The 12268-nt window shown below is 40.9% G+C and overlaps 2 protein-coding genes across 2 annotated transcripts in view; one reads left to right on the top strand and one right to left on the bottom strand.

The window, feature by feature from the left end:
• Positions 1-3179, bottom strand: part of POP1 (POP1 homolog, ribonuclease P/MRP subunit) — a 34806-nt gene extending 31627 nt beyond the window's left edge. The window contains exon 1 of the mRNA XM_018058275.1: positions 3099-3179. The gene's annotated coding sequence lies outside the window, so the exon portion shown is untranslated. The remainder of the gene's footprint in view (positions 1-3098) is intronic.
• RIDA (reactive intermediate imine deaminase A homolog) lies at positions 3332-12059 on the top strand. Its single transcript, NM_001285713.1, is given in 6 exon segments — positions 3332-3499; positions 6100-6205; positions 7815-7869; positions 9085-9153; positions 10255-10310; positions 11499-12059. Coding segments are annotated over 6 exon segments (414 nt in total). The 5' UTR covers positions 3332-3434; the 3' UTR covers positions 11562-12059.

Here is a 12268-nt window from a genome sequence, read left to right as displayed (position 1 = left end):
CAACTCTTTGCGATGCCATGGACTGTAGCACGCCATGCTTCCCTGTCCATCACCAATTCCCAGAGCTTGCTCAAACTCATGTCCATCAAGTTGGTGATGCCATCCAACCATCTCATCCTCTGTCGTCCCCTTTTCCTCCTGACTTCAATCCCCAGCATCAGGGTCTTTTCCAATGTGTCAGTTCTTCGCATCAGGTGGCCAAAGTATTAGAGTTTCGGCTTCAACATCAGTCCTTCCAATGAATATTCAGAACTGATTTCTTTTAGGATTGACTGGTTTGATCTCCTTGTAGTCCAAGGGACTCTCAAGAGTCTTCTCCAATACCACTCAAGTTTAATTATCTGTAATGCTTCAAGAGAGTGCCTATTTAAAAATCATATGGTGAAGTGTTCTGTAAATTAAAAACACCTAATTATCCAGTTTAATCAAATTTAATAAGCTTGGGGGTACCTGTATGTGCTTAATAGCTTTGGGTTGTTTATATACCAAAGTAGCACATGGGTGTGGCCTCTTTGCTTAAAGAATTACTCATCTTCAGCACCAATATTTATTGAGAACTTTGTCAGGCCCTATTCCCCATGCCTTACTCACCTATTCTTACAAGCCTGTGAGGGAAGTACTAGCACTACCCTCATTTCATAAATGAAAAAACCGAAGCACAGAGAGGTGAAACTAAGCTTGTGATTGCGCAGGGATTCAAACCAGGCAGTTTGGCTCTATTCACCATTCTTAAAAACAATTAAGAGAATAAGATCACATATAGTAAAAGATGACAGGGCTTCTCTGGTCGCTCAATGGTAAAGAATCCTCCTGCCAATGCAAGAGACCTGGGTTTGATCCCTGATCCGGGAAGATCCCACATGCGGAGGAGCAGCTAAGCCCCTGCACCACAACGCCTGGGCCTGTGCTGAGAGCCCGGGAGCTGCAGCTAGTGAGACCGCGCGCCCTAGAGCCTGTGCTCTGCAACAAGAGAAGTGACTGCAGTGGGATGCCTGCGCACCGCAACTCAAGTAGCCGCTACTTGCTGCAACGAGAGAAAAGCCCCAGCAGCAACTCACACACAACACAGGGGTCTAAGATGAACCCCCCAAAAAATATATATATATATTTTTTAAGACTAAATTTTGCAGTACAGCACAATAAAAAACAGGATAAGGGAAAGAAAAAAGTGTGAATCTACAGGAAAAGTCAATGAGAACATAAGATTTCATTAGTCAGAACTTAGGGAAGAAAAGTATTCAAGAATCTGCTTCGTGACTTCAGGAATGAGGACTCTGGATAGCTAGAGTGGAAAGAGACAGCAGGAGAGGACAAAACTGAGTAGGCAAGGCTTGGAGGCAAAAACTCTAAACCAATGAAAAAGCTCTGAAGGTTCTCGAGTCAGAGTTGGAAAGCCAAAACCCCACACCATGTAGAGGTGTATGAGGTGGAAAAAAGAGGATTCTCTTATGTTTCAGAAGCAGGGGAGGACAGGAATTTTTGCCAGTCTTTTTCACTGCCACATCTCCAGGACCTAGCAGAGTGTCTTGCACAAAGCAGGGGCTCAATATATATATCTGCTGAATATACATGTACACGCATAAAATAAGAAGTGAAACATGCCTATAATGCATATTTTAACAGTAAAAATTATTTAGCCAAGTACCACTGCTTCTAATACTGCATGACTGAATATCTGCCAAGGGAACAGCTCTGGGGCCATTTGCTGCACCGAGATCAATAATCTCCTACTTGAAATCAGATGCCAGTCACTAGGCTTCTGCAGAGACATCTTGTAAATCTCGAGGGGGTCTCCAGAGGAGGAAGCATGAGGGGGCAGGGAGGAGGTGAATAGTGCCAAGTCTCCTCAAGGTTCTCCGAATGACCCATCTTATTCCTTTAGAGAGTGCAAGCCCAGTCCTAGGAGAACCTCTGCCTGGGGGGGCAATGCAGAGAAATGACAGAGTGGGCTCAAGATCACAAGGGCTGAAGTGTAAAGAGATAAAGTAGGGGGACCCCAGAAAAACAACCAGGCAAGGCTTTCTTGGCATTAGAGAAGCCATTTCTTGCCTAAGCCATTTTGTGATCTAAGCCTGGCCACAAGGCTTGTCCCTGAACAGCATGGCTCAGTAACAATGATCTTAATGCACCTAAAAAAAAGATCTTAAGATCCCCTGCAGCAGGAAATGGCAGCCCATGAAGGATTTTTGCCTAGGAAATGCCATGGACAAAGGAGCCTGGTAGGCTACAGTCCATGGGGTCTCAAAGAGAGTCGGACACTGACTGAGCAACTGAAAGGCACCTAAAAAACAACTATTATCAGGTAGGAGAAGTACCAATAATAAAAATCAGTTGTAAACTCCCATTTCTATTTCCATGACCAAGATTAGCCTGAAGCATTTTCTCCAGCTGTTTTGCAGAATTTGAACCCCGTCGGGCACTCAATCATCAGATCAACTGGGATGATGCTGCTGATCCCCTCCCCTCACCCCATGGCTTCCACTAAAACTAGAACTCTGTTGACCTTTGCCACAAGTCTATGCTGAATTGCCTTCCGCTGGAGCCCCTTCATGAATATGCATGTATCCCTAGCTTAAAACCTGGAGAAGGAAATGGCAACCCACTCCAGTATTCTTGCCTGGAAAATCCCCACGGACGGAGGAGCCTGGCTACGGTCCAAGGGGTCGCAAAAGAGTCGGACAGGACTCAAGCGACTTGACTTACTTTAGCTTAAAAGGCCCCGGATTTTCTGCTGGGGAGACACTGCTTTGGGAAAGATCCCCGGTATTCTACTCACTTGAAGCAAGTAATAAATCCTTCCTTCTGATCTTTGGCTTCATTGGGTCTTTTTGTTTCGTGGTTTGTTTGTTTGTTTGTTTGTTTTTCTTTTTTTGGCTTGACACCCACCAAGACGTGACCCCAGTTCTCTGGTAAAAGTAGGAGGTGCCAAGCGGAAAGAAGGGCCCCAGCGCTGGCAGCAAGGGAAGAAGAGTAGGTTATAGTTGGGTGTGAGGACAATCCAAGAGGAGCCCGGCCAATATTGGGCACTCGCAGGGGGCGGCCACACACTCTCTCCCACATTCGCGATCCCTGGAGGACGCCAGCCCCTCACGACCTACCTGCCAGACGCCCGGTGGGAAGAAACCAGGACTCCCCACCCGAGTCCAGATGACAAGGTTCTGCCACAGTCACCGACGCGCCGGGAGCGGAAAGCGAACTGGAGCGCGCATGCGCCAGTGTGACCGCGGCCTCCACGTGGCCCGGAGTCGCACGGAGACTACAGCTCCCAGAGGAGGCCGGGAGTCACACGGAGACTACAACTCCCAGAATGCTGAGCGAACCCCCGGCGATGCTTTGAAGCAGCGATTCTGGCTTCGGCTGGTCAGGCGAAGCGCGAGCGAGAACCGTGTGCTGCGTACTTGTTTCCGAAGGGCAGCAAAGGAAAAGGGTTAGCCATGTCGTCTTTGGTCAGAAGGATAATCAGCACGGCGAAAGCCCCCGCGGCCATTGGTCCCTACAGGTACAGGAGGGCTGTGGGAGCCGAGAAGGACTCGAGGCGTCTGGGGTCGCGACCCCGGTGCGGGCACTCGGGGCGTGGGGGGGTCGGGGTTTGGGGCTTGGGCTGCTGCTGCTACTGCTAAGTCGCTTCAGTCGTGTCCGACTCTGTGCGACCCCATAGATGGCAGCCGCTAGTCCGGGTCAGGGCTGCTGCGGGCCTCGGGGTTCACTGGGCAACCTACCTGCGGGTTCACTGTGCCCAATGGGACTGAACCATAGCAGGCAACGCACCGAGAGACTCGGTACCAATTGTGTTGTAAAATTACCACTTGTATTTAAAGTTATAAAGGAGAAAAGACATGAGGGGAGACGTCATGAAATAAAAGAGGAAAGTTAGGAGTATGTTGAACGAAATACGGAAGTAGGACATTAGAAATGAGAGTATCTTATTTTCTGAATAACTGAAATGGCGTAAAACAGATTTTACTTCTGAATTTAAAGTGAAGTTAAGGTTTCTTTATAAAAAAATTTTTAAACATTTAATGCCATTGAAATGTGTACTTTAAAATGGTTAAAATGGTCGATTTTAAGTTTGGAAACAATGGTGGGACTTTTTATCTAAGAGAGAATTAATTGCGTTTAAATACATAAACCGTGAACTTCCAGATGTTCAAGCTGGTTTTAGAAAAGGCAGAGGAACCAGAGATCAAATTGCCAACATCTGCTGGATCATGGAAAAAGCAAGAGAGTTCCAGAAAAACATCTATTTCTGCTTTATTGACTATGCCAAAGCCTTTGTCTGTGTGGATCACAATAAACTGTGGAAAATTCTGAAAGAGATGGGAATACCAGACCACCTGACCTGACCTGCCTCTTGAGAAACCTGTATACAGGTCAGGAAGCAACAGTTAGAACTGGACATGGAACAACAGAGTGGTTCCAAATAGGAAAAGGAGTATGTCAAGGCTGTATATTGTCACCCTGCTTATTTAACTTATATGCAGAGTACATCATGAGAAACGCTGGGCTGGAAGAAGCACAAGCTGAAATCAAGATTGCCGGGAGAAATATCAATAACCTCAGATATGCAGATGACACTACCCTTATATGGCAGAAAGTGAAGAGGAACTAAAGAGCCTCTTGATGAAAGTGAAGGAGGGGAGCGAAAAAGTTGGCTTAAAGCTCAACATTCAGAAAACTAAGATCATGGCACCTTGTCCCATCACTTCATGGGAAATAGATGAGGAAACAGTGGAAACAGTGTCAGACTTTGTTTTTTGGGTCTCCCAAATCACTGCAGATGGTGACTGCAGCCATGAAATTAAAAGACGCTTACTCCTTGGAAGATAAGTTCCAACCTAGATAGCATATTAAAAAGCAGAGACGTTACTTTGTCAACAAAGGTCCATCTAGTCAAGGCTATGTTTTTTCCAGTGCTCATGTATGGATGTGAGAGTTGTACTATAAAGAAAGCTGAGCACCGAAGTGAAATGTGGTGTTGGGGAAGACTCCTGAGAGTTCCTTGGACTGCAAGGAGATCAGTCCTGGGTGTTCATTGGAAGGACTGATGTTGAAGCTGAAACTCCAATACTTTGGCCACCTCACGGGAAGAGTTGACTCATTGGAAAAGACGCTGATGCTGGAAGGGGTTGGGGGCAGGAAGAGAAGGGGACTACAGAGGATGCGATGACTGGATGGCATCACCAACTTGATGGACATGAGTTTGAGTGAATTCCGGGAGTTGGTGATGGACAGGGAGGCCTGGCGTGCTGCAGTTCGTGGGGTCGCAAAGAGTCGGACACGACTGAGCGACTGAACTGAACTGAAAGTTGATTTGTTTGGCTCTGTTTCAGGTCTCAGTGTAGCTTATGCTCTTCCCTGTGATCTTGTTACTAATTCTGATATTTAGTTTCTTCACTACAAAAATGATCAGTTTGGAAAGTAAGCCGTGTATCCTTCTTGACCCTTCAGCAATGATTAACCTTGTCTAGTTACTTATCTTCTTGAGTGCTTGGCAGTTCTTTCTTTTGTTAGTTATGAATTGAACCCAGCTGCTGGAGTGAAAGTGCCAAGTCCTAACTACTGGACCCAGAGAATTCCCTGTTTAGTGTTTAAGAAACTCCCAACTACTTTCCAAAGTGTGTGTACTATTTTGCATACCCACCAACAAAGTATGAAGATTCCATTTTCTCCACATCCTCATCCGTACTTATTATCAGTCATGCCTTATTGTGTGTAATGGTATGATAGAGTGGCTTTGGTTTGCATTACTCCTTCACTCTGTATGTCGTCTTTTATGAGGTGTCTGTTCAGATCATTTGCCCAATATTTTGCTGGGTTGTTTGTCTTTATATTATTGAATTATATAAGAGTTCTTTATATATTCTGAATACAAATCCATATATTCTGAATACAAATATTTGCGTTTCACAAATATTTTCTCCCAATTTGTGACTTGGGTTTCCATTTTCTTAAAGACTTTCAATAAGCAAAAGGTTTTAATTTCCATGAAGTCCAATTACAATTTTTTATTTTATATTTTGCACTTTTTGTATCTTAGCAAAGAAATCTCTTAGCATTGAGTTTTATATTTTACATATACTGGATTTCTGTTCTTTGCAGTCAGGCTGTGTTAGTCGACAGGACCATTTACATTTCAGGACAGCTAGGTATGGACCCTGCAAGTGGACAGCTTGTGCCAGGAGGGGTGGTAGAAGAGGCTAAACAGGTGAGTCATTTTCCACATTTGAAGTTCCCTTTTCTACTTCTTTTTCATCATATTGAGGAATATTAAGAATCCATTTGGCTGATTTATTTTATAGAGATTATCAGATAGATGCTTTTTAAGTTATTGGTTGACTTATTGACATAAAACAGTTTTACATCAATAGAAAGTTGGAAATGTGATGAATCATTTAACAACCTAAAAAAAAAAAAAAGATTTTACTTGCCAAGGTGACTTTAAACCTGAATTATTGGGTATTAACTAAATTTACTGTGGTAATCATTTCACAATACATACATGTATTAAATCATGTTATTTACCTAAAATTAATGCAGTGTTATATCTCAAGTTATATTTCAGTGAAATGGGAAGGAAATTGCGAAAGCAATTGTGAATTGTGAAAACATCTTGCCACTTCCGCATGAGTTGGGAAATTTTTGGGGGGCCAGTGACTGCAAAAATAATCCACCACCACAGAAGTAAAAATCATTGTTTGTTAGAAAGAGAGAAATATCAAAGGTTACATGTAGTATGCAGTATGTTTTCTAAAAATATTAATAAGGATGGGGGTATAATTCTAATCCAATAAGTAGAATTAAATTATCATTTAGTACATTCACTGAGTCATTTGTGATGTCCAAAGGTAGAAAATAACCTAAAATGTGCATCATGAGGAAGTAGCTAAAGAAATCCTGCGAGATTTGTACAGCTAAGTTAATATGGAAATATCTTCCAGATAAATTGTTATATAATAAAACCAAGATACAGAACAGCTTGCACAATAAGCTACCGTGTGTATGTTTGTCTCTGTCTCTGTCTTTCTGTTTCTGTTTGTCTCTGTCTAAATATATACATTTATGCTGGTATAGGCATTGGCTGTCTCTGGAAGGATATGCAAGAAACTAGAAACAGTTTTCTAGTGGTTGCCTTTGATGAAGGAAACTCAGGAAGGAGAGTAAGGGTGAAAGGCATCTTTTAACTGTATATGTTTTTTGTAGCTTTTGAATTTTTTGCCCTATCCATGTATAACCCATTTAGAAGATTAAATTTTTCAAAATCATCAACTACTATAATGTGACCAGTCAAAGTGGAAGAATGAATTGGAAAAACAATAAATTAAGGACAGAGTGAAAAACTAATATTTTTCCAAAGGCTGAAGTGTCAAACATACACAGAATTTACTAATGATTGTTTTTTAAGAAAAAGGAAACAACCTCTTTAAAAATATTGCTTCAAAGAAAACAGGTTTTAATGCTTACTAGCTCATACTTTTCCTGAAAGTGATACAGAATTAGGAGCCCCAGTAGTTATTTCTGTTTTAGCTTAGTTGACATTGGCTGAGAATTTCACAATTCTAGCATTGAGGAAGAGACTTCAGTCTTTCTCCTCACAAAAAGAGACAGATTCTCACTATATTTCAGAAAGAGTCACTCCATCAAAGAAAGCCAAGAGGCAGTTTACTTGTATAGAGGTGGCTTATGAAGAGTGAATTTCCTAGAAAAGGAAGATTTTTCTGCAACATAGGAAGTATTAGTAAAAGATGGTAAACTGAATTGAGTTAAATCTTCGATGTAACGTTAGCGCCTAAGGGTTTTCTTGCCTTGGTTCACAGGCTCTTACAAACATAGGTGAAATTCTGAAAGCAGCAGGCTGTGACTTCACGAATGGTGAGCAACTTGAAATTATTTCACATTTCTGTTTGGTATTTCTTTCGTAAAGAACACATGGCGTCTAATAATATGTCCTGCCATATCTTTTGTTGTTTGAAGTTGGCTGAGTTTCAGTCCCATAGACATGATATCAATGAAAAATTAATCAGTAGTCGATCTAGAGCTATATACACAATATCAGTAAAAAATAATCAGCAGTCAATCTAAGGAAAAAAATGGAACATTTTGTTTGACCCAACCTGGGGCTGATACCTGGCAGACAGTCTTTCAGAAAGCTCTGAGGACTATTCTGAAGCGGTAAGGGGAGAGGCCAGCATATACATGACCTGGCACACATCTTGGCAGAAGGTTAGTGCTATTCGTGAGAAACAGATGGCTAAGTTAATGGTTTTAGTGCTAGGTATGGAAGCATATGTAAAACTAGATTCATAACATTTTCTCCTGAAAATATCTATCTGGGGGCCGGTTCTGCCAATTTCCCTAGAGCACAAAGTGCCTTATCCTGATCTTCCTGAATTCCTTTCAGGGTGTGTTGTAGGTCAGCGACCACAGTGGCTAATGACTTTATTCTTATAAAACTGAATGCTCTCTTTTGATCTTAATTTCAATCAAAGTTTGGGAGGTGTTTCATGACCAGTTTTTCCCACAGGGCTAAAAGTGCTCTTTGCCAGGTCGGGCGAGGACTTTGTTGATATGTCACTCAATGTGCTGTTAGTGGACTAAAGCTCTGTTAATAGTAGCCAGAAGCCAGGAAACGATTCTCTCTTGTTGCTGCTTCCCATATCTGGAGTACAACTATTATAATCATCGATCTTGAAGACCTGTATTTTAGGTCAGTAATTTCAAGTCATCTAGTTATTTTTACTGGAGACTCGGTCACATTTGATAATGCAAGAAACAATCTTGCAAAATAGAACAGGTGATATAGCTAGTGACATGAATAAGCTCATAAGTAAGTTATGTTATGGTCTAGGGGGTTGCATGGCTAGCACCAGCAAAAGAAAAGAGGTCTGGCTAATGCTCTATGAAGACACCCAGTGCACACTAGAGGGGAGGCAGGAGAACTAAATGGGCAGAGAAAAGAAATTTTTTGTTAACATTTTTCTTGTCTTGCCTTAAAATGTGAATTTTATTTCATCACTACCATTTTTCTAAGTAATGTTTTAGATCAAACCAAATAACAAACCTAATGACAATGTATGTATCTCCTAGTGGTAAAAGCAACGGTTTTGCTGGCTGACATAAATGACTTCAGTGCTGTCAATGATGTCTACAAACAATGTAAGTTATTTGGCTTTATTACTGTTTTTCATTTTAAAGAGACATGTATCTATTGGACTTCCCTGATGGCCCAGTGGTAAAGAACTCACCTTACAGTACAGGGGAGGTGGGTTCAATCCCTGGTCCCAGAAGATTCCACATCCTGAAGGGCAGCTAAGCCCATGCACTGCAACTAAGACCCAACATAGCCAAATAAATAAACATTTTAAAAAGATATATATTAATCTTAATATGTGTCCATTATAAATTAAGAAGGGCTTTCCTGGTGGCTCAGTGGTAAAGAATCCACGTACAAATGCAGGAGAGGTGGGTTTGATCTCTGGGTTGGGAAGATCCTCTAGAGAAGGAAATGGCAACCCACTCCAGTATTCTTGCCTGGGAAATCCCATGGACAGAGGAGCCTGGTGACCTACAGTCCATGGGGTCACAACTTAGCAACTAAACAACAACAATACATTAAGAATGTTGGGCGAGGTTAAAGAAATGGTCATAGATCCTGTCCTAATAGCTGATTAGAAACACGAAGTGTGACCCCATGAAAAAGATCCAAGATATTTCTATTGCATTCCCTAGAAAAACATACCGCCACCAGACAAATCCTTTTTCCTTAAGCTTAATTTTATTACATCCTTCTTAGGTTTTCTGTACTCTCTTAATCATTTTTCAACACATGACTGCATTTATTATTGCTGTGATGAGGTCTAGCTACGATCTGTCCTGCTCTCTCAGAACCATTAACTGGTTAGTTAAAATTTCTGTGCCTTGGTTTCCTCATATCCTAAATGTGGATAACATCTTCTAAGGTTGGAATTTTTAATGAGTTAATACAGCATGTAAGCATGCATGTTAGAACAGATTCTGCAGAGTGTATATTTTCATTTCTTTCCCAGAAAGCTAAGATATTTTTAAGAATATTAAATATTATGAGACTCATAGCAAAGTATTTTGTCAAACAAATGTGAATATGAGCTTCTTTTTTCCAATGTTGGCTTGTATCTAAGAAGTGACATAGATCTGAATCACTTACCAGATTCTTGATCCTGCAGTGTTGAATTACAACATAGTATCTGAAAAAACTAAAATGAAATTCTTTTCAATTAGATTTCCAGAGTAGTTTTCCGGCGAGAGCTGCTTACCAGGTTGCTGCTTTGCCCAAAGTAAGTACTCGTTTGTCTTAACAATTAAGAAAATTAAAAATGAAGGCCACAAGCTTCCCTGGTGACCTAGTGGTAAGAGTCCACTGGCCAGTGCAGGGGACATGCATTCAGTCGCTGGTCTGGGAAGATCCTGCATGCCACAGGGCAGGTATACCCGTGTGCCAAAACGACTGAGCCCGCGTGCCTAGATACTGTGCTCCACAAGAGAAACCACTGCCGTGAGAAGCCCATGCACCACAGCTAGAGAGCAGCCCATACTCGTCACTGCTAGAGAAAAGCCCTTGCAGCAGTGAAGACCCACCACAGCTAAAAGTAATAAATCTTTAAAAAAAAAATCAAGGCCACACATGAATGTGAATACAACAGAATCATTTTACTTAAACTATGAGAAGTAAAACAGCCACTGTATTGTTTTACTGTTACTTAACGACTATAAATTGAGCCAGATCTGTGAGTTCTACAGTTAAAATTTAATTTTCTATTGTATAATAAAATATCTAGGAAATGCCCTGGTGGTCCAGTGGTTGGGACTCTGCACTTTCACTGCCAAGGGCCCAGGTTTGATCCTTGGTTGAGGAACTAAGATCCAACAAGCTGCGTGGCGTGGCCAAAAACAGCACTATGCTTTCCATTAGGAAAAATCATCTGAAAAACAATGGCTCGTTTTGGTTTTACTTTGGTTTTCTAATTGAACTAGAAGCACTTCCTGTGCCCCTTAGCAGCATGATATTTCTACCTAGAAAGAAGCCATTCTCATGGACTTCTACTGGAAATTTTGCACCAAAGAAATTTAGCTTCTGTGAATGGTATTTTTGTCGTTTGACTATTACTTGGAATGATCAGTATCATCAAATTTATTAAGATACAGAATGAGATAGAAGGAGCTCTGAACTTGACATAAGACATGGGTTTGAACCTCTGCCATTTGGCTTTGTGTTCTGGGATGGGTTAAACAACCTTTCTAAGCTTCAGTGTATCATCTGCACTGAGAGAACCCTGATAACAGAGCTGCTAGGGGAATCACATGAGCTAACATAAATGAACATGCTAGGCTATGGCCTAGCCTTTTCTTAGTGATTCTTGGTGAATGTGCCCCCTCCTTTCCTTCTTTGAAAAGTTTAATTTTAAAAATGCATATGTTTTCAGTAGACATTATGGTGCTCTCTTAATCTGTTATTTTCCCAACAGGGAGGCCGTGTTGAGATCGAAGCAATAGCTGTGCAAGGACCTCTCACGACAGCATCACTCTAAGTGGGCCAAGTGTTATTTAGTCTGGAAATTTAATAGTATTTTTAAACTAATGGCTTAATCCTTGTTGGAAAGTATTAAGGTTGAAATATCTGAAAATATTATGGAAATACCATATAATAAGGGAAACGATATGAATTGAAGATTAATGATGAATCTAGTTACTAATATTACAAATTATACTTCTGTAACACTTGTATTGCTGGATGTGGGAAAACAGACATGCCTTACTGAGTTAACTCAGAAGAATAAAAGTAGAAGGAAATAACATGTAGGAAAGATGAGCTACTATGCCTGAAAAGTAAGAAAAAGCACACCTAATTCAACTAAACCCTATTAATTTAATGATGGGAAGTATTTTATTATGTCAGATATGTGATTTTTACTTGAATAAAACTAAAGCATTTAAATTTGAATGGCAGAGATAAAGGAGAAGAAACTGGACCAAATTTTATATAGATAATATTTTTCTAGTGGAAATAAAATAGCATGCAGATTTTCCTTGGTGTGATTCCATTCGCTGATTTTTTTTTAACAGTTTAATATATGCATTAAATTACATTACCTAAATAAAAGTGAAGAAACTATGACGTTTAAACTCCCAGCTATTTTTTTTCTCAGTTTACTTCTGACTTTACATCTTTACACTGTTGTAAAGGCTCTATGTAACCATTTTATGTTTGTTCTTTGAAGTCTTTTCACATAGAAAC

Source organism: Capra hircus, chromosome 14 (genome assembly GCF_001704415.2).
Source record: "Capra hircus breed San Clemente chromosome 14, ASM170441v1, whole genome shotgun sequence".
Classification (NCBI taxonomy): domain Eukaryota; kingdom Metazoa; phylum Chordata; class Mammalia; order Artiodactyla; family Bovidae; genus Capra; species Capra hircus.
Note: the sequence above shows the minus strand (reverse complement) of the source record. Positions and strands in the feature narration are given on the sequence as shown.